General features: G+C 53.5%; 1 protein-coding gene across 2 annotated transcripts in view; it reads left to right on the top strand.

The window, feature by feature from the left end:
- The window catches only part of PRMT3 (protein arginine methyltransferase 3), an 86,620-nt gene that overhangs the window by 15,178 nt on the left and 44,275 nt on the right, over window positions 1-27,167 (top strand). For both annotated transcript variants that reach the window (XM_032977967.2, XM_076054276.1), the window contains exons 7-13: window positions 175-316; window positions 3,158-3,223; window positions 4,473-4,594; window positions 12,656-12,755; window positions 15,741-15,819; window positions 24,306-24,493; window positions 26,169-26,255. In XM_032977967.2, coding sequence (XP_032833858.2) covers window positions 175-316; window positions 3,158-3,223; window positions 4,473-4,594; window positions 12,656-12,755; window positions 15,741-15,819; window positions 24,306-24,493; window positions 26,169-26,255 — 784 coding nt within the window. The remainder of the gene's footprint in view (window positions 1-174; window positions 317-3,157; window positions 3,224-4,472; window positions 4,595-12,655; window positions 12,756-15,740; window positions 15,820-24,305; window positions 24,494-26,168; window positions 26,256-27,167) is intronic.

The raw sequence follows: 27,167 nt of genomic DNA on the forward strand, positions 1-27,167 counted from the left end.
GTCCGTCTGTCCCTCCGTCTGACTGCCAGTCCGACTGTCTGACCGTCCCCTGTGACCGTCCGTCCCGTCTGTCCATTAGTCTGTCTTTCCGTCTGTCTGTCCGTCCGTCCGTCTGCCTGTGTGTCTGTCCGTCCTTGAGCTGGCTTGCCCTCCCCCGCCCACCACTGCGTGTAGCGAGGTGATGGGAGCGATCGTGAACGGCGCGGCCGCCCCGTCGCGCTCGGCCCCGCGCGGCAGCGACGAGGAGCGGCAGCAGGAGGACGAGGCCTACTTCGGCTCCTACGCCCACTTCTCCATCCACGAGGAGATGCTCAAGGTGCGCTCGCGAACTGCGCGGTCACCGGGGGGGGGGCGGGGGGGGGGCGGGGTTGGAGCGGGGGGGGGGGGGGGGGCAGGTTTCACTCCAATTGGTGTGTTTGGTATCGTGTGTTTTGTGTGTGTTGTTGTAAAGTTATGACTCGCCGTGCCTCTACTGGACCATCTGTAAGTGGGGGAAAAAAACGAAGAGCTTTGCAGCTCATCGGATTCCTCCTACAGTCTAAATAAATATTCTGGTTCGTGTAGAGAGAGGTGAACCGCATCGCGAGACCCCGTGTGGAAACAGAGACCCATAGACTCACCACACAGAGACCCACAGACTCACACAGAAACCCATAGACTCACGCAGAGATCCATAGACTCACACAGAGACCCATAGACTCACACAGAGACCCATAGACTCACACAGATGCATTGACTCACACAGAGACTCATAGACTCGCACAGAGACACATAGACTCACACAGAGACTCATAGACTCACATAGAGACCCATAGACTCACGCAGAGATCCATAGACTCACACATAGACCCATAGACTCACACAGAGACACATAGACTCACACAGAGACTCATAGACTCACACAGAGATCCATAGACTCACACATAGACCCATAGACTCACACAGAGATCCAAAGACTCACGCAGAGATCCGTAGACTCACATAGAGACCTATAGACTCACACAGAGATCCATATACTCACACAGAGACCCATAGACTCACACAGAGACCCATAGACTCACACATAGACCCATAGACTCACACAGAGACCCGTAGACTCACACAGAGACTCATAGACTCACATAGACACCCATAGACTCACACAGAGACACATAGACTTGCACAGAGACTCATGGACTCACACAGAGACCCATAGACTCACACAGATGCATTGACTCACACAGAGACTCATAGACTCGCACAGAGACACATAGACTCACACAGAGACTCATAGACTCACATAGAGACCCATAGACTCACGCAGAGATCCATAGACTCACACATAGACCCATAGACTCACACAGAGATCCAAAGACTCACGCAGAGATCCGTAGACTCACATAGAGACCTATAGACTCACACAGAGATCCATAGACTCACACAGAGACCCATAGACTCACACAGAGACCCATAGACTCACACATAGACCCATAGACTCACACAGAGACCCGTAGACTCACACAGAGACTCATAGACTCACATAGACACCCATAGACTCACACAGAGACACATAGACTTGCACAGAGACTCATGGACTCACACAGAGACCCATAGACTCACGCAGAGATCCATAGACTTGCACAGAGACCCGTAGGCTCACACAGAGACTCATAGACTCACACAGAGACCCATAGACTCACACAGAGACCCATAGACTCACACATAGATCCATAGACTCACACAGAGACTCATAGACTCACATAGAGACCCATAGACTCACACAGAGACACATAGACTCACACAGAGACACATAGACTCACACAGAGACCCATAGACTCACACAGAGACACATAGGCTCACACAGAGCCTCATAGACTCACACAGAGACCCGTAGACTCACACAGAGACCCGTAGACTCACACAGAGGCTCGTAGACTCACATAGAGACCCATAGACTCACACAGAGACCCATAGACTCACACAGAGATCCATAGACTCACACAGAGACTCATAGACTCACATAGAGACCCATAGACTCACACAGAGACCCGTACACTCACACAGAGACCCATAGACTCACATAGAGACCCAGAGACTCACACAGAGATCCATAGACTCACACAGAGACCCGTACACTCACACAGAGACCCATAGACTCACGCAGAGATCCATAGACTCACACAGAGATCCATAGACTCACACAGAAACCCATAGACTCACACAGAGACACATAGACTCACACAGAGACCCATATACTCACACAGAGACCCATAGACTACACAGAGACCCATAGACTCACACAGAGACCCATAGACTACACAGAGACCCATAGACTCACACAGAGACCCATAGACTCACACAGAGACCCATAGACTCACACAGAGACCCATAGACTACACAGAGACCCATAGACTCACACAGAGACCCACAGACTCACACAGAGATCCATAGACTCACACAGAAACCCATAGACTCACACAGAGACTCATAGACTCACACAGAGATCCATATACTCACACAGAAACCCATAGACTCGCACAGAGACCTGTAGACTCACACAGAGACCGATAGACTCACACAGAGACCCATAGACTCACACAGAGACCCACAGACCCACACAGCGACCCACAGACTCACACAGAGACCCACAGACTCACAGAGACCCACAGACTCACACAGAGACCCACAGACTCACACAGAGACCCACAGACTCACACAGAGACCCATAGACTCGCACAGAGACCCATAGACTCGCACAGAGACCCATGGACTCACACAGAGACCCATAGCCTCACACAGAGAACCATAGACTCGCACAGAGACCCATAGACTCACACAGAGACCCATAGACTCACACAGAGACCCATAGCCTCACACAGAGAACCATAGACTCACACAGAGACTCATAGACTCACATAGAGACCCATAGACTCACACAGAGACCCATAGACTCACGCAGAGGTCCGTAGACTCATATAGAGACCTATAGACTCACGCAGAGACACATAGACTCACACAGAGACCCATAGACTCACACAGAGACCCATAGACTCGCACAGCGACCCATAGACTCACACAGAGACTTGCCCTAGGCCTTAGCACGTGGGAATGGTTCACCGCTGGCTGTGAGGTTCTCTCCCCACCAACGTTGCCGACCTCCCTGCGCTGTCACCAACAGGACACGGTGAGGACGGGGGCCTACCGAGACTTCATCTACGCCAACCCTCACCTCTTCAGAGACAAGGTCAGAGAGGGCCACGGCCGGCCGGACCCACCTCCTCACCCCTCGTCACCGTGTCTCACCGCGATCTCCTTTCTTGCTCGTCGTCGCTCGAGTCGGAGTGCCCTCACCTCATCCTGCTCGCCCCCGGCTCTCTCTCGCTGCGAACTCCACCTCCTCCACCACCTACTCCACCTCCTTCACCTCCCATACCTCCCACACCTCTTCCTCATCGTCGCTCGAGTTAGAGTGCCCGCACCTCGTCTTAGTGGCCCCCGGCTCTCTGCTCTGTTTCTTTCCGTCCCTCATCGATGCCAACCCTCACCTCTTCAGAGACAAGGCCAGAGGGCAGGCCCGGCTGAGCCCGTGTCTCAGTCTCACGTCACCTCTTCCACCTCCTCCTGTTCCACTTCCCCCTGCTCCACCTCCTCCTCCTGCTCCACCTCCTCCTGCTCCACCTCCTCCTCCTGCTCCACCTACTCCTTCTGCTCCACCTCCTCCTCCCTGCTCCACCTCCTCCTGTTCCACCTCCTCCTGCTCCACCTCCTGCTCCACCTCCTCCTGCTCCACCTCCTGCTCCACCTCCTCCTGCTCCACCTCCTGCTCCACCTCCTCGTCCTGCTCCACCTCCTCCTCCTGCTCCTCCTCCTCCTCGTCCTGCTCCACCTCCTGCTCCACCTACTCCTGTTCCACCTCCTCCACCTCTTCCTCATCGTCGCTCGAGTGACAGTGCCCTCACCTCGTCCTACTCCCCCCCCGGCACTCGGCGTGTCGCTGTTTCTCGCCGTCACCTCCTCCGGCTCCTCCTCATCTGGCACGGCCGAGCCTGCGCCTCCCCCACGGTGTCTCACGTGAGCCTCGCCGTGACCTCCTGTTGTCGCTTACAACTATTTAAACTAAACTGTGAGCTATTTTTTTTGTTTTATTTCACCAGGTGTAAGGCCCCCCTCCCCCCCCCCCCCCCCCCCCCCACTGAGCTGCTGCGTTAGCGCTCTTTTTTCAGAAGCGACCCCGGCCATCACGAATGATAGCCTCAACGACGAAGTGGCTTATCGTCATCGTCGTCGTCATCGTCGTCGTTGCTGTCGTCGCCTTGCGGATATTTAGCGTGGCAGCCAAATGCTCCAAACGCCACGTCGATTTCTAAATGTGCAGGAGGGCCCGGAGAAAAATCCCTCAACCCCCTTCGCCTGGTCTCACCGTGACCTCCTCCTCCTCCTCCTCCTCCTCCACCTCCTCCTCCTCCCCACCTCGTCTCGCCCCACCCCCGCAGGTGGTGCTGGACGTGGGCTGCGGCACGGGGATCCTGTCGCTGTTTGCGGCGCGGAGTGGGGCACGGAGAGTCTTTGCCGTGGAGCAGTCGGACATCGCCTACCAGGCCATGGACATCGTGAGGTCAGAGGTCGCCGGAGGTGCTCCCTCCCCTTCCCTCCCTCCCTCCCTCCCTCCCTCCCTCCCTCCCTCCCTCCCTCCCTCCCTCCCTCCCCTCCCTCCCTCCCTCCCTCCCTCCCTCCCTCCCTCCCTCCCTCCCTCCCTCCCTCCCACCCTCCCTCCCTCCCCTCCTCTCCCCTCCCTCCCTCCCTCATCTCCCTCCCTCCCTCCCTCCCTCCCTCCCTCCCTCCCCTCCCTCCCTCCCTCCCTCCCTCCCCTCCCTCCTCTCCCTCCCTCCCTCCCTCCCTCCCTCCCTCCCTCCCCTCCTTCCCTCCCTCCCTCCCTCCCCTCCCTCCCCTCCCCTCCCTCCCCTCCCTCCCTCCCTCCCTCCCTCCCTCCCTCCCCTCCCTCCCTCCCTCCCTCCCTCTCTCCATCCATCGGTTTGTCGCTCCGTCCGTCCCTCCGTCTGTCCGCGGCGTTCCCGTCGCCGACGTTGCGATCGTAGTCAAGGTCCTAGTTCGCCGTCGTCATCGGTGGCGCTGGCATTGTCGTCGTTGCGGCCGTCATTGTGATCGCGATTGTCGTCACGATCGTCAGAGCGATCGTCGCCACCGCGGTGACCGTCATGATTATCGTCGCATCACGATCGTCGTCGTCGTCATGATCGTCGTCATCTTCACGGCGATCGTGGTCGCGATTGCCGTCGCGATCGCTCGTTATCGCAGTCATCATTGTGATCATCATCATCATCATCACGATTAGCACGGTTGGCTACGCACGGTGCGAAAGAGGTTCAACATACATCATCGCGAGCATCGTCGCCGCCGTAATAATCATTCGCATCTCCACGGGCACCAAGATCGCGACCTTCGCCACGATCATCATCACGAACATCGTCGCCGTTATCATCGTCGCGATCGTCATCAGCATCGCGGTCGCCATCCTCGTCATCGTCAGCACCGTCGGCAGCGGCATCACAATCGGCGTCATCGCCGTCGTCATCACATCCGCCGAGGGAAGCGTGGCCATGAGCGTCTTTGTCATCGGGAGCGGCGTTACCATCGGCAGAATCATGATTTACATCGTCGTCGTCGTCATCGTGAGCAGTAATAGCGGGATCCCCTCGGCGCATGGCGTACAGTTCGGCCTCCTGCGAGCTGCATTTTAATTAAGTGCAGAAATTACCTCGTTAACCGTTAACGAGGAGGTGGGGCTTGATAGCATCGGATCGTTAGGCTGAGCGCACGTGTCCGTGCGCCCGCCCGCCCGCCCGCCCGCCCGCCCGCGCGTGGGGGAGCGGTGGCGGTGCGGTTAGCACGCCGCGCTCGCCGACCCGGCAACCCAGGTCAAGAAAAAAAAATGAAAATGTTTCTCTCTTTCTCTCTCCACGGTTAACGTTCGGTGACGAGTGACAAAGAAAAGTGGTCCTGGGTCTCCCACCCCCTAGGTCGACCCGGCCTCAAATGAGTACCCGGCGCCACTGGGGAGACAAAGGTTCGTGGCGCTGGCCACCCCGCCCGCAACGTGCGCCGGGCCGGCCATGCGTGGGCGCCGCTCGCCAACGGCGCTTGCCCCAGCGGTCCGTCGAGGCTATGCGGGGAACCTTTGCCTTTTGCCCTTTCGGGCGGTGACGCTGCGTGTCGCGGAGATCCGTGGTTCTCCTCCCAGTGATTAACTCCAAAAGCAGCCATCGGCTCACTCCCAGTAACCAATTCGTTTCACACACGCAGGCGAAGGCGGTCTCCCGCCACCTTGTTAGCCTCTAGCGGCCCGCCGGGGCAAGTGCTGTTCGCGAGCAGCACCTAGGAAGGGCGGGGACGGCGCACGAGAGGGCGGTGTCGGGGTGGCCGGCACCACAACCCCAGGGCTGATGATAGCACACGGCACGGGCTACAATACTCGTGTAACGCCGCGTCAACCTCGGGGGACGCCCACAACCGGCTCAAATAATATGAGCGGTCGCCGCACAGTGCCCCTCACTGCTGCGCCACCGCTCCCAATGACGCGCGCCCGCCAGTAGCAATCTCCATCGCGTCCGGGGCACGTTGCCCCCCCCCGCCACCCCCCACCCCCCCCCCCCCCCACCCCTAGGTCAACTCGGCCTGAAGACCCCACAACTACTATCCCCCCCCCCCCCACCCACACCTGTCAAATTAAAGACAAAGGCGGCTGGGCCGCAAACACAGTGGCCTCGCATTCACTCACTCACCCAACCACTCACCCACCCACCCAACCACACACCCACACATCCACTCACCCACCCAACCACTCACCCACCCACCCAACCACACACCCACACATCCACACATCCACTCACCCACCCACCCAACCACTCACCCACCCACCCAACCACTCACCACCCACCCAACCACTCACCCACCCAACCACTCACCCACCCACCAACCCAACCACTCACCCACTCACCCACCCAACCACACACCCACACATCCACTCACCCACCCAACCACTCACCCACCCACCCAACACTCACCCACCCACCCAACCACACACCCACACATCCACTCACCCACACATCCACTCACCCACCCAACCACTCACCCACCCACCCAACCACCCACCCACCCAACCACTCACCCACACATCCACTCACCCACCCACCCAACCACTCACCCACCCACCCAACCACTCACCCACCCACCCAACCACTCAACACACCCACACATCCATTCACCCACCCACCAACCCAACCACTCACCCACCCACTCACCCACCCACTCACCCAACCACCCACCCACCCAACCACTCAACACACCCACACATCCACTCACCCACCCACCAACCCAACCACTCACCCACCCACTCACCCACCCACCCAACCACCCACCCAACCATTCAACACACCCACACATCCACTCACTCATCCACCCACCCAACCACACCCCCACATATCCACTCACCCACCCACCAACCCAACCACTCACCCACCCACCCAACCACTCACCCACACATCCACCCACCCACCCACCCATCCAACCACTCACCCACCCACCCAACCACCCACCCAACCACTCAACACACCCACATATCCACAAAACAAAGATAAAGAGCCCCCGTGTAGCCTGTAACAGGCTGTTGGGGCAAGTGCTGTTAGCGAACAGCACCTATGAAGGCCGGCACTGTGGCACACGTGGGGGTGGGTGGCCAGCACCACGCCCGGCCGCCTTTGTCTCCCCAGTGGCGATGTTTACACTCCAGCAGGTACTCATTTGAGGCTGAGTCGAGCTATGGGAGGCCCAGGACCGATTAGGATAAACGTTACTCGTGTTGTCCATGAGCGGGAATCGAACTCGGGTGGCCAGGTCTGTGGGTGGTGCAGTGCGCTAACTGCTACGCCACCGCTCCCCAAGACCAAGACCCCCCGTGTAGCCTGAACAGACTGTAGGGGCAAGTGCTGTTAGCGAGCACCTATGAAGGCCGGAACGGTACACGAGGGGGGTGGGTGGCCAGCACCACGCCCGACCGCCTTTGTCTCCCCAGTGGCGATGTTTACTACACACCACACCGGGTACTCATTTGAGGCTGAGTCGACCTAGGGGAGGCCCAGGATCGGTTCAAATAAGTGGCGCTGGCGCTGGCCGTGAGCGGGAATGGAACCCGGGTCGCCGGGTTCATGGCGCAGCGCGCTAACCGCTGCACCGCCGCTCCCCACACACCCACCCACCACCCCCACCCACTCACCCACCCACACATCCATCTATCAAGTGGCTGTGGCAGCCTAAATAGGCGCTCGCTAACTGCTCATCAAATTTGGAGCAGAAATTTGTAGTGGGAGGAGCGGCTGCGGGCTCCTGATAAGAGACCGATCGTGAGGTCGATAGCGTTCCTCGTGCCGCGTTCGAGACGGGGGGGAGAGCGAGGGGGAGGGAGAGAGGGGGGGAGCGTGTGAGAGGGGGGGGAGTGAGAGAGGGGACAAGAGCGAGTGAGAGAGGGGGAGGGAGAGAGCGTGAGAGAGGGGGGGGAGCGTGAGAGAGAGGGGGGGGGAGCGTGAGAGAGAGTGAGAGGGAGGGAGAGAGAGCGTATGAGAGGGAGAAGGAGAGTGAGAGAGAGGGGGAGAGTGAGAGAGAGGGGGAGAGTGAGAGAGAGGGGGAGAGTGAGAGGGAGAGTGAGAGAGAGTGTGAGAGTGAGAGAGTGTGAGAGAGAGAGAGGGAGAGAGAGGGGGAGAGGGAGAGTAAGGGAGAGAGGGAGAGAGCGAGAGAGCGTGAGAGAGAGTGTGAGAGAGAGTGTGAGAGTGAGTGAGAGAGCGAGAGGGAGAGTGAGAGTGAGGGAGGGAGAGTTTGGAGGGAGAGTTTGGAGGGAGGGAGCGAGAGAGAGTTAAGAGAGAGCGAGGGAGAGTTTGGAGGGAGGGAGCGAGAGAGAGTTAGAGAGAGCGAGGGAGCGAGGGAGAGTTTGGAGGGAGAGAGCGAGGGAGAGTTTGGAGGGAGGGAGCGAGAGAGAGTTAGAGAGAGTTAGAGTGAGTTAGAGAGAGGGAGAGAGAGTTATAGAGAGAGTTAGAGAGAGCGAGAGTTAGAGAGAGCGAGAGAGAGTTAGAGAGCGTGAGAGTTATAGAGAGCGAGAGAGAGTTAGCGAGAGAGAGTTAGAGAGAGCGAGAGAGTTAGCGAGAGAGAGTTAGAGAGAGCGAGAGAGAGAGAGCGAGAGAGAGTTAGAGAGAGCGAGGGAGCGAGAAAACGAGTTAAGAAGAGGAGAGAGTCGGAGAGAGTTGGAGAGAGCGAGGAATCGTTTTATTTAAAATTTTTCCACGTGCTCTCTGTGACCCCGTTATTTATTTCTTTGTCCTATTACAAGAGGTTTTTTTTTGTGTGTGTGTGTCTCTCGTTTTAAAGCCGAGCCCGGGGGTTATGGGGTGGATAGGGGGGACGGGTGTGTGTGTGTGTGTGTGAAGGTGGGCGGATGAAGGGTGGGGGGTGTGGGGGCGAGGAGGGTTGGGGGGGGGGTGGCCAGGCCATTTGTCACCGAGACACTGCGAGCCGTGTCTCGTATCGGCGACGACAACGCGTTAACGCCGCTCGCACGCACGGACGCGCGGACGCGCGGAGGGACGGACGCGCGGACACACACACGCACGCACGCACACACGCACACACACACACACGCACACACACACACACGCACACACACACACACGCACACACACACACACGCACACACGCACACACGCACACACACACACGCACACACGCACACACGCACACACACACACACACGCACACACACACACGCACACACACACACACGCACACACACACACACGCACACACACACACACGCACACACACACACGCACACACGCACACACACACACACGCACACACACACACACGCACACACACACACGCACACACACACACACGCACACACACACGCACGCACGCACGCACACACGCACACACACACGCACGCACGCACACACACATGCACACACGCACACACGCACACACGCACGCACGCACACACACACACACGCACACACACACGCACGCACACACGCACACACACACGCACGCACGCGCGGAGGGACGGACGCGCGGACACGCATGCACGTGTAGACGCAGACGCAACGGACGCATGCGGCTCCACTCGTCCGCGAGCCTGCCTTTCTACGCAACAAAGACAAAGATCCCCCGTGTAGCCTGTGACAGACTGTAGGGGCAAGTGCCGGTTAGCGAGCAGCACCTGTGAAGGCCGGAGCGGCACACGAGGGGGGTGGGTGGCCGGCACCACGCCCCGACCGCCTTTGTCTCCCCCCAGTGACGGTGTTTTACTACACACCGTACTAGGTGCACATTTGAGGCTGAGTCGACCTAGGAGAGGCCCAGGACCGGTTCGTCCTTGCTGGTGTTGGCCATGAGCGGGAAACGAGCCCGGGTCGCCGGGTTCATAGCGCAGCGTAGCGCTAACCGCTACACCACCGCTCCCCACTATGTACACTAAGATAAAAGACAAAGATCCCCCGTGTAGCCTTAACAGACTGTAGGGGCAAGTGCTGTTAGCGAGCACCTATGAAGGCCGGAACGATACACGAGGGGGTGGGTGGCCAGCACCACGCCCCGACCGCCTTTGTCTCCCCCCAGTGACGGTGTTTTACTACACACCGTACTAGGTGCACATTTGAGGCTGAGTCGACCTAGGAGAGGCCCAGGACCGGTTCGTCCTTGCTGGTGTTGGCCGTGAGCGGGAAACGAGCCCGGGTCGCCGGGTTCATAGCGCAGCGTAGCGCTAACCGCTACACCACCGCTCCCCACTATGTACACTAAGATAAAAGACAAAGATCCCCCGTGTAGCCTTAACAGACTGTAGGGGCAAGTGCTGTTAGCGAGCACCTATGAAGGCCGGAACGATACACGAGGGGGTGGGTGGCCAGCACCACGCCCGACCGCCTTTGTCTCCCCAGTCGCGATGTTTACACACTGTACCAGGTACTCATTTGAGGCTGAGTCGACCTAGGGGAGGCCCGGGACCGGTTCAGATAATCGTCACTGGTGTTGGCCGTGAGCGGGAATCGAACGCGGGTCGCCGGGTTCATAGCGCAGCGTAGTGCTAACCGCTATGCCACCGCTCCCCACTATGTACACACGCACAGTCATACACACACACAGTCTCATGAGCGTACACGTAGACACTTTCGCGATCACACACTTGCACGACCACACAATAGCCGTTAGCGAGCACCTGTGAAGGCCAGCACGGTGCACGAGGGAGTTGGGTGCCCAACGCCACGAGCGACCGACCGCATCCTTTGCACGAAATAGTGACTTTACCGAAAGAACCACGAATATGAATCACTGCAGTCCAACGAAAGCTTTAAATCACAATTTAGTGCTCTAGAGGTAAAGACGCGATTGATTGCTTGACCGATGTTATTACGCACACACCACACCAGGTACTCGTTTTGAGGCTGAGTCGACCTAGGGGGAGGCCCACGGTGGGTTCGGATGCAACCCCGTCACTGATGATGGCCGTGAGCCGGAATCCACAGCGGTCTCCCCACGTTCAGAGCGCAGTGCGTGAACCACTACGCTTACACATTGGGTAGTTTATAATGTGCAAAGGTGTGCGCTGTGTGTTGGTGTGCGCTGTGTTTGCGAGCCCAGGTTGTGTCCTGCGTGTGTACTGTGTGTGTACTGTGTGCGTGGACCGTGTGTACTGTGTGTTTATTGTGTGTGTACTGTGTGTGTATTGTGTGTGTGTGTACTGTGTGTGTATTGTGTGTGTACTGTGTGTTTATTGTGTGTGGGTGTATTGTGTATGTGTACTGTGTGTATACTGTGTGTGTGTGTACTGTGTGTGTACTGTGTGTATACTGTGTTTATTTGTGTGTACTGTGTGTACTGTGTGTGTGTGTACTGTGTGTTTATTGTGTGTGTGTACTGTGTGTGTACTGTGTGTGTACTGTGTGTGTACTGTGTGTATACTGTGTGTACTATGTGTGTATACTGTGTGTACTGTGTGTTTACTGTATGTGTGTACTGTGTGTGTGTACTGTGTGTGTGTACTGTGTGTGTATTGTGTGTGTACTGTGTGTTTATTGTGTGTGTACTGTGTGTATACTGTGTGTGTGTACTGTGAGTATACTGTGTGTTTATTTGTGTGTACTGTGTGTACTGTGTTTATTGTGTGTATACTGTGTGTTTATTGTGTGTGTGTACTGTGTGTATACTGTGTGTACTGTGTGTGTACTGTGTGTGTGTGTACTGTGTGTTTATTGTGTGTATGCTGTGTGTGTACTGTGTGTGTACTGTGTGTTTATTGTGTGTGTGTACTGTATGTGTGTATACTGTGTGTATACTGTGTGTATACTGTGTGTACTGTGTGTTTACTGTATGTGTGTACTGTGTGTGTATTGTGTGTGTACTGTGTGTGTGTGTACTGTGTGTGTGTATACTGTGTATGTATACTGTGTGTACTGTGTGTTTACTGTATGTGTGTACTGTGTGTGTATTGTGTGTGTACTGTGTGTGTGTGTACTGTGTGTGTGTATACTGTGTATGTATACTGTGTGTACTGTGTGTTTACTGTATGTGTGTACTGTATGTGTGTACTGTATGTGTGTACTGTGTGTGAGCACAGACAGAATGGGCTGCAGGACGTCGTGACGGTTCTGCACGGGCGAGTGGAGGACATCTCTCTCCCCGTGAAGGAGGTGGATCTCATCGTGTCTGAGTGGATGGTGAGGAAGAACGGGCGTGCACACACTTACACGTGCACACACAACAACAACAACAACCGCCATTCGCCACTAAGTGGCGGTGACGTCACCACGACGCTTGTGCCAGGCTATGTGCACCTTGAGGCCACGTGAAGTGTTGAACACCCGCTGGCAGGAGGTCACGGGGCAGACCCAGGTGCCACGGGTCGACTGACTGAGATGACTGGCTGATGCACCACCTGTGCCCCCTACTGTGCCAACCTGCTGTGCTTTAGCCACCCGGCGCTCCGCTCGTTGTTCTGAGCGTCGCTCCTCCGCCCTCCGTTGTTGTTGGAGGGCGACTGCCTCCAACTGCCCAGTAGCATCCTTCACGAGCCTCCTCCACAGAGGCCGATCTTGACACCGCTGGTACCAGTCATCGGCAAGTCCACACACACACTCACACGTACACCCGTACGCACGCTCGCGTATACACACACGTACAGTGAGGGAAAAAAGTATTTGATCCCCTGCTGATTGTGTACGTTTTCCCACTGACAAAGAAATGATCAGTCTATAATTTTAATGGTAGGTTTATTTGAACAGTGACAGACAGAATAACAACAACAAAAAATCCAGAAAAACGCATGTCAAAAATGTTATGAGTTGATTTGTATTTTAATGAGGGAAATAAGTATTTGACCCCTCTGCAAAACATGACTTAGTACTTGGTGGCAAAACCCTTTTTGGCAATCACAGAGGTCAGACGTTTCTTGTAGTTGGCCACCAGGTTTGCAGACATCTCAGGAGGGATTTCGTCCCATTCCTCTTTGCAGATCTTCTCCAAGTCATTAAGTTTTCGAGGCTGACGTTTGGCAACTCGAACCTTCAGCTCCCTGCAGATTTTCTATGGGATTAAGGTCTGGAGACTGGCTAGGCCACTCCAGGGCCTTAATGTGCTTCTTCTTGAGCCACTCCTTTGTTGCCTTGGCCGTGTGTTTTGGGTCATTGTCATGCTGGAATACCCATCCACGACCCATTTTCAATGCCCTGGTTGAGGGAAGGAGGTTCTCACCCAAGATTTGACGGTACATGGCCCCGTCCATCGTCCCTTTGATGCGGTGAAGTTGTCCTGTCCCCTTAGCAGAAAAACACCCCCAAGCATAATGTTTCCACCTCCATGTTTGACGGTATATATATACACACACACACATACACACTCACACGTACACACACAAAGATCCCCCATATAGACTTAACAGACTGTTGGGGCAAGTGCTGTTAGCGAGCACCTATGAAGGCCGGCATGGTACACGAGGGGGTGGGTGACCAGCACCACCCCCGACCGCCTTTGTCTCCCCAGTGGCGATGTTTACACACCGCACCAGGTGCTCATTTGAAGCCGAGCCGACCTAGGGGAGGCCCGGGACCGGTTCAGATAATCGTCACCGGTGTTGGCCGTGAGCGGGAATCGAACCCGGATCGCCGGGTTCATAGCGCTAACCGCTGCACCACCGCTCCCCCCTATACAGACACACACACATACACACAGACGTGTAGACACACACGGTCACGTCCACCAAACCGCTATGCGGCCGCGCGAGCTTTTCGTCGATATTCTCCCTCCGCCACCGCCGCAGCAGCAGCAGCAGCAGCGGACACAGGCGGAGAACTCGCGGGCATCTACACGGGACCGGCCGCCCCCCCCACCCCCCCTTGGCACCAAACCAAATTGGGGCAGCCGCGAGCCTCTCCTCGCCGTGCCCGCCTGTCCTGGCAAGGATGGGGGGGGGCGGGGCGGGGGGGGGGGAGTGCGATTGGCGAGAATAAACCCCCCCCCCCCCCGTCATCCCCCACCCTCCTCGCCAGGACTTTACCGGGACGAGCGCCGAGGGGGCAGAAATGTTCCAGCCGCCCCGTTCGTCGTTGTTACAATCGGCGCGTTCTCCACCCCCCCCCCCCCCCCCACTTGCCCCCCTGGGGGGGGACGGGGGGAGGGTACTGCCCAGGGCATCCTCTAAATGCTGAGGAAGCCTGGTCCTGTAGGCCAGGCCGTTGTCACGTTGATTCGTACTGGAGGAATCCGATGAGCTGTAAAGCTCTTTTTTTTAAATACGATAACGCAGCCTGCACGCAGCAGCCACTCGCACGTCTCTGGGTTTGTGTGTGAGTCTGTGGGTCTCTGCATGAGTCTGTGGGTCTCTATGTGAGTGTGGGTCTGTGTGTGAGTCTGTGGGTCTCTGTGTGAGTCTGTGGGTCTCTGCGTGAGTCTGTGGGTCTCTACATGAGTCTCTGAGTCTGTGCGTAAGTCTGTGGGTCTCTGCGTGAGTCTGTGGGTCTCTGTGTGAGTCTGTGGATCTCTGTGTGAGTCTGTGGGTCTCTGCGTGAGTCTGTGGGTCTCTGTGTGAATCTATGGGTCTCTGTGTTAGTCTGTGGGTCTCTGTGTGAGTCTGTGAGTCTCTGCGTGAATCTATGGGTCTTTGTGTTAGTCTGTGGGTCTCTGTGTGAGTCTGTGAGTCTCTGCGTGAGTCTGTGGGTCTCTGTGTGAGTCTGTGGGTCTAGTGGGTCTGTGTGTGAGTCTGTGGGTCTCTGTGTGAGTCTGTGGGTCTCTGTCTGAGTCTGTGGGTCTCCGTGAGTCGTGACAGCCTTCATAGGTGCTACTCACGAACAGCACTTGCCCCAACAGTCTGATGAGACTATCCGGGGAGTCCTTTCTCTGTCTGTGTGTGCAGCAGGGGGAGCGATAGTGTCGCGGTTAGCGCTATGCCGCGCTACGAACCCGGCGACGCGAGTTCGATTCCCCCTCACGGCCAACACCGGTGACGATTATCTGAACGGGTCCTGGGCCTCCCCTAGGTCGACTCAGCCTCAAATGAGTACCCGATGCGGTGTGTAAACATCGGCGTGGTGCTGGCCACCCACCCCCTCGTGTGGCCGTGCCGGCCTTCATAGGTGCTCGCTAACAGCACTTGCCCCTACAGTCTGTTCACGCTGTACGGGGGATCTTTGTCTTTGTGTGTGTGGCAGGGGTACTTCCTGCTCTTTGAGTCCATGTTGGACTCGGTGTTGGTGGCGCGCGACCGCTGGCTGTCGCCTCGAGGAGCAGGTGAGACGTCGGGGGGGTGGACGCTCGTGCATGTGTACCTGTGTGTGTGTGTGTGTACTGTGTGTGTGTTTGTACTGTGTGTGTGCATATATACTGTGTGTATACTGTGTGTACTATATGTACTGTGTGTGTGTGTACTGTGTGTGTACTGTGTGTGTGTACTGTGTGTGTGTACTGTGTTTGTGTACTGTGTGTGTGTGTGTACTGTGTGTGTGTACTGTGTGTGTGTGTACTGTGTGTGTACTGTGTGTGTGTATCTTTGTGTGTGACATCATAACAACAATCTGGACCACTGGACGGGTTCCGCAGGATTGGAAGGATGCCCTGGTGGTCCCCCTTTTTAAGAAGGGGGACCGCACAGACTGTAACAACTACAGGGGCATCTCACTCCTCAGTGTGCCGGGAAAGGTCCTGGCAAGGATTATTCAGCATCGCCTTGCCAGGCACGCTGAGGAGAGGCTTGCGGAGCCCCAATGCGGTTTCAGGAAAGGACGTTCCTGCACAGATGCCATATTTTCTGTCCGTCTGCTACAGCAGAGGTGTAGGGAATTCCAGCAAGACCTACATCTCTGCTTTATTGACCTGGTCAAGGCCTATGATACCATCAAGTAGGCCTGGGCTCTGGATCGTTCTTCGTGCTTTTGGAGTACCTGACCCTCTGCTCACGATCATTAAAGACCTTCATGATGGTGAGCGGGCCCGGGTAAAACTACGTGGCCGGGAGTCAGAGCCATTCCCTGTACACCTTGGGGTGCGACAGGGATGTCCTCTGGCTCCCACATTATTTAACATCTTTTTTGACCACGTAGTTCGTGAAGCCTTCAATAGCTGTACCGGGGGAATCTCCATATGGTACAGATATAATGGGAGGCTGATCGATGCCCGGGTGCGGTCAAGGGATGGCTCCCTATTGCTCAACCACGTTATGTATGCTGATGATTTGGTAATAGCTGCTCAGTCAGAGGAGGAGTTGGAGACGCTGCTGCTGAGAATGGAGCGTGCCACTAAGAGGTGGGGCCTTACCATCAGCCCCACCAAAACTAAGCACCTGCCTGGGTATTTTGTACCATCGGACACTCCACCCCCACAACTCCCGATCGGTGATGGGGCAGTTGTGGAGAGAGTGGAGAGTTTCCCATACCTGGGCAGTGTGCTTATGACTGGCTCCAGTTTAACAGCAGAGGTCTCACTCCGAATCAGTCGAGCGGCAATATCTTTTCATCGGTTGCGTAACGCTGTGTGGAAGCTACCTGGTCTGTCGCTCTGCACTAAGCTTCAGGTCTTCTCGGCCACGGTCATTTTCCTCCCTTCTCTACGCTTGCGAAACGTGGACCCCCCTAATGGAACATCTTTGCCGGTTAGAAACATTTAGGCTGGCCTGCCTACGATCCATCCTGGGTTTAACCAGACTGGATTGTGTGAGGAGCTCACAAATCCTTGAAAGATCTGGGCAAGGTCCCATCGGTGAGCTCCTCCGGCGGGCAAGGCTGCGATGGCTGGGTCATGTAGCCCGCATGCCCAGCCACCGCATGCTGAAACAGCTTTTGTTCGGCCGGATTGAGGGGGCAAAGCGGGCGCGGCATGGGCTAGAGAAGAGATGGAGTGATGTGGTACAGGAGGACGTGGAGCTGAGTGGACTTGCCGATGACTGGTACCAGCGGTGTCAAGATCGGCCTCTGTGGAAGAGGCTCGTGAAGGATGCTACTGGGCAGTTGGAGGTAGTCGCCCTCCAACAACAACGGAGGGCGGAGGAGCGACGCTCACAACAATGAGCGGAGCGCCGGGTGGCCAAAGCACAGCAGGTTGGCACAGTAGGGGGCACAGGTGGTGCATCAGCCAGTCATCTCAGTCAGTCGACCCGTGGCACCTGGGTCTGCCCCGTGACCTCCTGCCAGCGGGCGTTCGACACTTCACGTGGCCTCAGGGTGCACATAGCCTGGCACAAGCGTCGTGGTGACGTCACCGCCACTTAGTGGCGAATGGCGGTTGTTGTTGTTGTGCGTGTATCTCAGTGTGTGTGTGTGTATCTCAGTGTGTGTGTGTATGTCTCTGTGTGTATCTCAGTGTATGTGTGCGTGTATCTCAGTGTGTGTGTGTATGTCTCTGTGTGGATCTCAGTGTGTGTGTGTACGTGTATCTCAATGTGTGTGTGTATGTCTCTGTGTGGATCTCAGTGTGTGTGTGTATCTCAGTGTGCGTGTATCTCAGTGTGTGTTTGTGTATGTCTCTGTGTGTATCTCCGTGTGTGTATGTCTCTGTGTGTATCTCAGTGTGTGTATCTCAGTGTGTATGTGTGTATCTCAGTGTGTGTGTGTATGTCTCTGTGTGTATCTCAGTGTGTGTATGTCTCTGTGTGTGTCTCAGTGTGTGTGTATCTCGGTGTGTGTGTGTGTCTCTGTGTGTATCTCTGTGTGTATGTATGTCTCTGTGCGTGTATCTCAGTGTGTGTCTGCGTGTATCTCAGTGTGTGTGTGTGTATGTCTCTGTGTGTATCTCAGTGTGTGTGTGTATGTCTCTGTGTGTATCTCAGTGTGTGTGTGTCTCTGTGTGTATCTCAGCGTGTGTGTGTATCTCAGTGTGTGTGTGTATGTCTCTGTGTGTATCTCAGTGTATGTGTACGTGTATCTGTGTGTGTGTATGTCTCTGTGTGTATCTCAGTGTGTGCGTGTGGCTCTGTGTGTGTATCTCAGTGTGTGTGTATGTCTCTGTGTGTATCTCAGTGTGTGTGTATCTCAGTGTGTGTGTGTGTGTATGTCTCTGTGTGTATCTCAGTGTGTGCGTGTGTCTCTGTGTGTGTATCTCAGTGTGTGTGTGTATGTCTCTGTGTGTACCTCAGTGTGTGCGTGTGTCTCTGTGTGTATCTCAGTGTGTGTGCGTGTGTATCTCAGTGTGTGTGTGTATCTCAGTGTGTGTGTGTATGTCTCTGTGTGTATCTCAGTGTGTGTGTGTGTATCTCAGTGTGTGTGTGTGTCTCTGCGTGTATCTCAGTGTGTGTATGTCTCTGTGTGTATCTCAGTGTGTGTATGTCTCTGTTTGTATCTCAGTGTGGATATGTCTCTGTGTGTATCTCAGTGTGTGTATCTCAGTGTGTATGTGTGTATCTCAGTGTGTGTGTATCTCATTGTGTGTGTGTGTATGTCTCTGTGTGTATCTCAGTGTGTGTGTATCTCAGTGTGTGTGTATGTCTCTGTGTGTATCTCAGTGTGTGTATCTCAGTGTGTTTGTATGTCTCTGTGTGTATCTCAGTGTGTGTGTGTATGTCTCTGTGTGTATCTCAGTGTGTGTATGTCTCTGTGTGTATCTCAGTGTGTGTATCTCAGTGTGTGTATGTCTCTGTGTGTATCTCAGTGTGTGTATCTCAGTGTGTGTGTATCTCTCTGTGTGTATCTCAGTGTGTGTATGTCTCTGTGTGTATCTCAGTGTGTGTATGTCTCTGTGTGTATCTCAGTGTGTGTATGTCTCTGTGTGTATCTCAGTGTGTGTATCTCAGTGTGTGTATGTCTCTGTCTGTATCTCAGTGTGTGTGTGTGTATCTCAGTGTGTGTATCTCAGTGTGTGTGTATGTCTCTGTGTGCATCTCAGTGTGTGTGTGTGTATCTCAGTGTGTGTATCTCAGTGTGTGTGTGTGTATGTCTCTGTGTGTATCTCAGTGTGTGTGTATGTCTCTGTGTATCTCAGTGTGTGTATGTCTCTGTGTGTATCTCAGTGTGTGTATGTCTCTGTGTGTATCTCAGTGTGTGTATGTGTGTATGTCTCTGTGTGTATCTCAGTGTGTGTATGTCTCTGTGTGTATCTCAGTGTGTGTGTATGTCTCTGTGTGTATCTCAGTGTGTGTATCTCAGTGTGTGTATCTCAGTGTGTGTGTATGTCTCTGTGTGTATCTCAGTGTGTGTATGTCTCTGCGTGTATCTCAGTGTGTGTGTCTCTGTGTGTATCTCAGTGTGTGTATGTCTCTGTTTGTATCTCAGTGTGTATATGTCTCTGTGTGTATCTCAGTGTGTGTATCTCAGTGTGTATGTGTGTATCTCAGTGTGTGTGTATCTCATTGTGTGTATGTCTCAGTGTGTGTATCTCAGTGTGTGTATCTCAGTGTGTGTGTATCTCATTGTGTGTGTGTGTGTATGTCTCTGTGTGTATCTCAGTGTGTGTATCTCAGTGTGTGTGTATCTCATTGTGTGTGTGTGTGTATGTCTCTGTGTGTATCTCAGTGTGTGTATCTCAGTGTGTGTGTATCTCATTGTGTGTGTGTATGTCTCTGTGTGTATCTCAGTGAGTGTATCTCAGTGTGTGTGTATGTCTCTGTGTGTATCTCAGTGTGTGTGTATGTCTCTGTGTGTATCTCAGTGTGTGTGTATGTCTCTGTGTGTATCTCATTGTGTGTGTGTCTCTGTGTGTATCTCAGTGTGTGTATGTCTCTGTGTGTATCTCAGTGTGTGTGTGTGTGTATGTCTCTGTGTGTATCTCAGTGTGTGTGTATGTCTCTGTGTGTATCTCAGTGTGTGTGTATGTCTCTGTGTGTATCTAAGTGTGTGTATCTCAGTGTGTGTGTATGTCTCTGTGTATGTCTCTGTGTGTATCTCAGTGTGTGTATCTCAGTGTGTGTGTATGTCTCTGTGTGTATGTCAGTGTGTGTATCTCAGTGTGTGTATGTCTCTGTGTGTATCTCAGTGTGTGTGTCTCAGTGTGTGTGTATGTCTCTGTGTGTATCTCAGTGTGTGTATCTCAGTGTGTGTGTGTATGTCTCTGTGTGTATCTCAGTGTGTGTATGTCTCTGTGTGTATCTCAGTGTGTGTATGTCTCTCTGTGTATCTCAGTGTGTGTGTGTGTATGTCTCTGTGTGTATCTCAGTGTGTGTGTGTGTATGTCTCTGTGTGTATCTCAGTGTGTGTATCTCAGTGTGTGTGTGTGTATGTCTCTGTGTGTATCTCAGTGTGTGTGTATGTCTCTGTGTGTATGTCAGTGTGTGTATCTCAGTGTGTATGTCTCTGTGTGTATCTCAGTGTGTGTGTATGTCTCTGTGTGTATCTCAGTGTGTGTGTATGTCTCTGTGTGTATCTCAGTGTGTGTGTATCTCAGTGTGTGTGTGTATCTCAGTGTGTGTGTATGTCTCTGTGTGTATCTCAGTGTGTGTATGTCTCTGTGTGTATCTCAGTGTGTGTATGTCTCTGTGTGTATCTCAGTGTGTGTGTATGTCTCTGTGTGTATCTCAGTGTGTGTGTATGTCTCTGTGTGTATCTCAGTGTGTGTGTATGTCTCTGTGTGTATCTCAGTGTGTGTGTATGTCTCTGTGTGTATCTAAGTGTGTGTATCTCAGTGTGTGTGTATGTCTCTGTGTATGTCTCTGTGTGTATCTCAGTGTGTGTATCTCAGTGTGTGTGTATGTCTCTGTGTGTATGTCAGTGTGTGTATCTCAGTGTGTGTATGTCTCTGTGTGTGTCTCAGTGTGTGTGTATGTCTCTGTGTGTATCTCAGTGTGTGTATCTCAGTGTGTGTGTGTATGTCTCTGTGTGTATCTCAGTGTGTGTATGTCTCTGTGTGTATCTCAGTGTGTGTATGTCTCTGTGTGTATCTCAGTGTGTGTATGTCTCTCTGTGTATCTCAGTGTGTGTGTGTGTATGTCTCTGTGTGTATCTCAGTGTGTGTATCTCAGTGTGTGTGTGTGTATGTCTCTGTGTGTATCTCAGTGTGCGTGTGTGTATGTCTCTGTGTGTATCTCAGTGTGTGTGTATCTCAGTGTGTGTGTGTGTATGTCTCTGTGTGTATCTCAGTGTGTGTATCTCAGTGTGTGTGTATGTCTCTGTGTGTATGTCAGTGTGTGTATCTCAGTGTGTATGTCTCTGTGTGTATCTCAGTGTGTGTGTATGTCTCTGTGTGTATATCAGTGTGTGTGTATGTCTCTGTGTGTATCTCAGTGTGTGTGTATCTCAGTGTGTGTGTGTATCTCAGTGTGTGTGTATCTTAGTGTGTGTGTATGTCTCTGTGTGTATCTCAGTGTGTGTGTATGTCTCTGTGTGTATCTCAGTGTGTGTATGTCTCTGTGTGTATCTCAGTGTGTGTGTATGTCTCTGTGTGTATCTCAGTGTGTGTGTATGTCTCTGTGTGTATCTCAGTGTGTGTGTATGTCTCTGTGTGTATCTCAGTGTGTGTATGTCTCTGTGTGTATGTCTCTGTGTGTATCTCAGTGTGTGTGTATGTCTCTGTGTGTATCTCAGTGTGTGTGTATGTCTCTGTGTGTATCTCAGTGTGTGTGTATCTCAGTGTGTGTGTGTATCTCAGTGTGTGTGTATATCTCAGTGTGTGTATGTCTCTGTGTGTATCTCATTGTGTGTGTATCTCAGTGTGTGTGTATGTCTCTGTGTGTATCTCAGTGTGTGTGTATGTCTCTGTGTGTATCTCAGTGTGTGTATGTCTCTGTGTGTATCTCAGTGTGTGTGTATCTCAGTGTGTGTGTATGTCTCTGTGTGTATCTCAGTGTGTGTGTATGTCTCTGTGTGTATGTCAGTGTGTGTATCTCAGTGTGTGTATGTCTCTGTGTGTATCTCAGTGTGTGTATGTCTCTGTGTGTATGTCTCTGTGTGTATCTCAGTGTGTGTGTATGTCTCTGTGTGTATCTCAGTGTGTGTATGTCTCTGTGTGTATCTCAGTGTGTGTATGTCTCTGTGTGTATCTCAGTGTGTGTGTATCTCAGTGTGTGTGTATGTCTCTGTGTGTATCTCGGTGTGTGTGTGTATGTCTCTGTGTGTATCTCAGTGTGTGTGTATCTCAGTGTGTGTGTATGTCTCTGTGTGTATGTCAGTGTGTGTATCTCAGTGTGTATGTCTCTGTGTGTATCTCAGTGTGTGTGTATGTCTCTGTGTGTATCTCAGTGTGTGTATGTCTCTGTGTGTATCTCAGTGTGTGTATGTCTCTGTGTGTATCTCAGTGTGTGTGTATGTCTCTGTGTGTATCTCAGTGTGTGTGTGTATCTCAGTGTGTGTGTATCTCAGTGTGTGTATGTCTCTGTGTGTATCTCAGTGTGTGTATGTCTCTGTGTGTATCTCAGTGTGTGTGTATCTCAGTGTGTGTGTGTATGTCTCTGTGTGTATCTCAGTGTGTGTGTATGTCTCTGTGTGTATCTCAGTGTGTGTGTATGTCTCTGTGTGTATCTCAGTGTGTGTATGTCTCTGTGTGTATCTCAGTGTGTGTGTATCTCAGTGTGTGTATGTCTCTGTGTGTATCTCAGTGTGTGTATGTCTCTGTGTGTATCTCAGTGTGTGTGTGTGTATATCAGTGTGTGTGTGTGTATGTCTCTGTGTGTATCTCAGTGTGTGTGTATCTCAGTGTGTGTGTATGTCTCTGTGTGTATCTCAGTGTGTGTGTATGTCTCTGTGTGTATCTCAGTGTGTGTATGTCTCTGTGTGTATCTCAGTGTGTGTGTATCTCAGTGTGTGTATGTCTCTGTGTGTATCTCAGTGTGTGTGGGGAGCGATAGTGTAGCGGTTAGCGCGCTGCGCTCTGAACCCAGCGACACGGGTTCGATTCCCGCTCACGGCCAACACCAGTGACGATTATCTGAACCGGTCCCGGGCCTCCCCTAGGTCGACTCAGCCTCAAATGAGTACCTGGTGCGGTGTGTAAACATTGCCATTAGGGAGACAAAGGCGGTCGGGCGTGGTGCTGGCCACCCACCCCCTCGTGTACCGATCGGGCCTTCATAGGTGCTCGCTAACAGCACTTGCCCCTACAGTCTGTTAAGGCTATACGGGGGATCTTTGTCTTTGTCTTTGTGTATCTCAGTGTGTGTATGTCTCTGTGTGTATCTCAGTGTGTGTGTATCTCAGTGTGTGTGTATGTCTCTGTGTGTATCTCAGTGTGTGTGTATCTCAGTGTGTGTATGTCTCTGTGTGTATCTCAGTGTGTGTGTATGTCTCTGTGTGTATCTCAGTGTGTGTGTGTGTATGTCTCTGTGTGTATCTCAGTGTGTGTGTATGTCTCTGTGTGTATCTCAGTGTGTGTATGTCTCTGTGTGTATCTCAGTGTGTGTGTATCTCAGTGTGTGTGTATGTCTCTGTGTGTATCTCAGTGTGTGTATCTCAGTGTGTGTATCTCAGTGTGTGTGTATGTCTCTGTGTGTATCTCAGTGTGTGTGTATCTCAGTGTGTGTGTGTATGTCTCTGTGTGTATCTCAGTGTGTGTATCTCAGTGTGTGTGTGTGTATCTCAGTGTGTGTGTGTGTGTATCTCAGTGTGTGTGTGTGTATCTCAGTGTGTGTGTGTGTCTCTGTGTGTATCTCAGTGTGTGTGTGTGTATCTCAGTGTGTGTATCTCAGTGTGTGTGTATCTCAGTGTGTGTGTGTGTATCTCAGTGTGTGTGTGTGTATCTCAGTGTGTGTGTGTATGTCTCTGTGTGTGTATGTCTCTGTGTGTATCTCAGTGTGTGTGTGTGTGTAACTCAGTGTGTATGTCTCTGTGTGTAACTCAGTGTGTATGTCTCTGTGTGTCTCTCAGTGTACCCGGACGTGTGCGCGCTGCGCCTGGCGGCGCTCTGCGACAAGGCGTCCCACGCCTCGCGCGTCGCCTACTGGGGCGACGTCTATGGCTTCCGCATGGCCTCCATGCTCGCTCCGCTGCTGGCTGAGCCCTCGGTGGAGCGCGTGGCTCCAGAGAGCCTCGTCTCCGAGCCTCACGACGTCAAGGTACGCGCACGTGTGTGTGTGTGTGTGTGTTTCACGTGTGTGTGTGTGTGTGTTTCACGTGTGTGTGTGTGTGTGTGTTTCACGTGTGTGTGTGTGTTTCACGTGTGTGTGTGTGTGTGTTTCACGTGTGTGTGTGTGTGTGTTTCACGTGTGTGTGTGTGTGTGTGTGTTTCACGTGTGTGTGTGTGTGTTTCACGTGTGTGTTTCACGTCTGTGTGTGTTTCACGTGTGTGTTTCACGTGTGTGTGTGTGTGTTTCACGTGTGTGTGTGTGTTTCACGTGTGTGTGTTTCACGTGTGTGTGTTTCACGTGTGTGTGTGTTTCACGTGTGTGTGTGTGTGTTTCACGTGTGTGTGTGTTTCACGTGTGTGTGTGTTTCACGTGTGTGTGTGTTTCACGTGTGTGTGTGTGTGTTTCACGTGTGTGTGTGTGTTTCACGTGTGTGTGTGTGTTTCACGTGTGTGTGTGTGTGTTTCACGTGTGTGTGTGTGTTTCACGTGTGTGTGTTTCACGTGTGTGTGTTTCACGTGTGTGTGTGTGTGTTTCACGTGTGTGTGTGTTTCACGTGTGTGTGTGTTTCACGTGTGTGTGTGTTTCACGTGTGTGTGTGTGTGTTTCACGTGTGTGTTTCACGTCTGTGTGTGTTTCACGTGTGTGTTTCACGTGTGTGTGTGTGTGTTTCACGTGTGTGTGTTTCACGTGTGTGTGTTTCACGTGTGTGTGTGTGTGTTTCACGTGTGTGTGTGTTTCACGTGTGTGTGTGTTTCACGTGTGTGTGTGTTTCACGTGTGTGTGTGTGTGTTTCACGTGTGTGTTTCACGTCTGTGTGTGTTTCACGTGTGTGTTTCACGTGTGTGTGTGTGTGTTTCACGTGTGTGTGTTTCACGTGTGTGCGTTTCACGTGTGTGTGTGTGTGTGTTTCACGTGTGTGTGTGTGTTTCACGTGTGTGTGTTTCACGTGTGTGTGTTTCACGTGTGTGTGTGTGTGTTTCACGTGTGTGTGTGTTTCACGTGTGTGTGTGTTTCACGTGTGTGTGTGTGTGTGTTTCACGTGTGTGTGTGTGTGTGTGTGTTTCACGTGTGTGTGTTTCACGTGTGTGTGTGTGTGTGTGTGTTTCACGTGTGTGTGTGTGTGTGTTTCACGTGTGTGTATGTGTGTGTTTCACGTGTGGGTGTTTCACGTGTGTGTGTGTGTGTGTGTTTCACGTGTGTGTGTGTGTTTCACGTGTGTGTTTCACGTGTGTGTGTGTTTCACGTGTGTGTGTGTGTTTCACGTGTGTGTGTGTGTGTGTTTCACGTGTGTGTTTCACGTGTGTGTTTCACGTGTGTGTTTCACGTGTGTGTGTTTCACGTGTGTGTGTGTGTGTGTTTCACGTGTGTGTTTCACGTGTGTGTGTGTTTCACGTGTGTGTGTGTGTGTTTCACGTGTGTGTGTGTTTCACGTGTGTGTGTGTGTGTGTTTCACGTGTGTGTTTCACGTGTGCGTATTTTCACGTGTGCCTGCATGTACGTACACGTGTGTATGTGTGTGCTTGCGTGTGGGCGTGTGTATATACCTTCCTTTGCACACCACCATTCACCAGACCCTGAGGTTAACTTTCACTCTGTGTCCCCGTGTCTCCCTGTATCCCAATGTCCCCGTGTCCCCCGTGTCTCCGTGTCCCCGTGTCTCCAGACGATCGACTGCTGTCGAGACAAAGTTGAGAGCTTGGAATTCACGTCAAACTTCTCGCTGAAAATCACACAGACGGGCTCCTGCACGGTACGTACGCATCTGTCTGTCTGTGTGTGTGTGTGGGGAGCTGAGTGGACTTGCCGATAACCGGTACCAGCGGTGTCAAGATCGGCCTCTGTGGAGGAGGAGGCTCGTGAAGGACGCTGCTGCTGCTGCTGCTGCTACTGGGCAGTTGGAGGCAGTCGCCCTCCAGCAACAACGGAGGGCGGAGGGAGCGACGCTCACAACAACGAGCGGAGCACTGGGCGGCTAAAACGCAGCAGGTTGGCACAGTAAGGGGGGCACGGTTGGTGCATCAGCCAGTCGTCTCAGTCAGTCGACCCGTGGCACCTGCTGGGTCTGCCCCGTGACCTCCTGCCAGCGGACGTTCGACACGTCACGTGGCCTTAACGTGCACCTAGCCTGGCACAGGCGTCGTGGTGACATCACCGCCACTTAGTGGCAAATGGCGGTCGTTGTTGAGTGGAGCGATGTCGCAGCGGCTAGCGCTAACCACTGCGCTACGAACCCCGGCGACCCGAGTTGGATTCCCGCTCGCGGCCAACACCGGTGACGATTATCTGAACCGGTCCTGGGCCTCCCCCTAGGTGGACTCAGCCTCAAATGAGTACCTGGTGCGGTGTGTAGTAAACATCGCCCACTGGGCAGACAAGAGTGGCCGGGCGTGGCGCTGGCCACACCCAACCCCCTCCTCGTGTCCAGTAGCGGCCTTCAAAGCTGCTGCACGCTGCCAGCACTTGCCCCAACAGTCTCTCATGTGTGTGTGCGCGCGCGTGTGCGCGCGTGTGTGCGCGCGTGTGCGTGTGTGCGTGTGTGTGTGCGTGCGTGCATGTGTGCGTGTGTGTGCGTGTGTGCGTGTGTGCATGTGTGCGTGTGTGTGTGCGTGCGTGCGTGTGTGTGTGCGTGTGTGTGCGTGGTGCTCGCTAACAACACTTGCCC

Source organism: Petromyzon marinus, chromosome 65 (genome assembly GCF_048934315.1).
Source record: "Petromyzon marinus isolate PM22_M1 ecotype Great Lakes invasive population chromosome 65, UKy_Petmar_22M1.pri1.0, whole genome shotgun sequence".
In the NCBI taxonomy this organism is placed as follows: domain Eukaryota; kingdom Metazoa; phylum Chordata; class Hyperoartia; order Petromyzontiformes; family Petromyzontidae; genus Petromyzon; species Petromyzon marinus.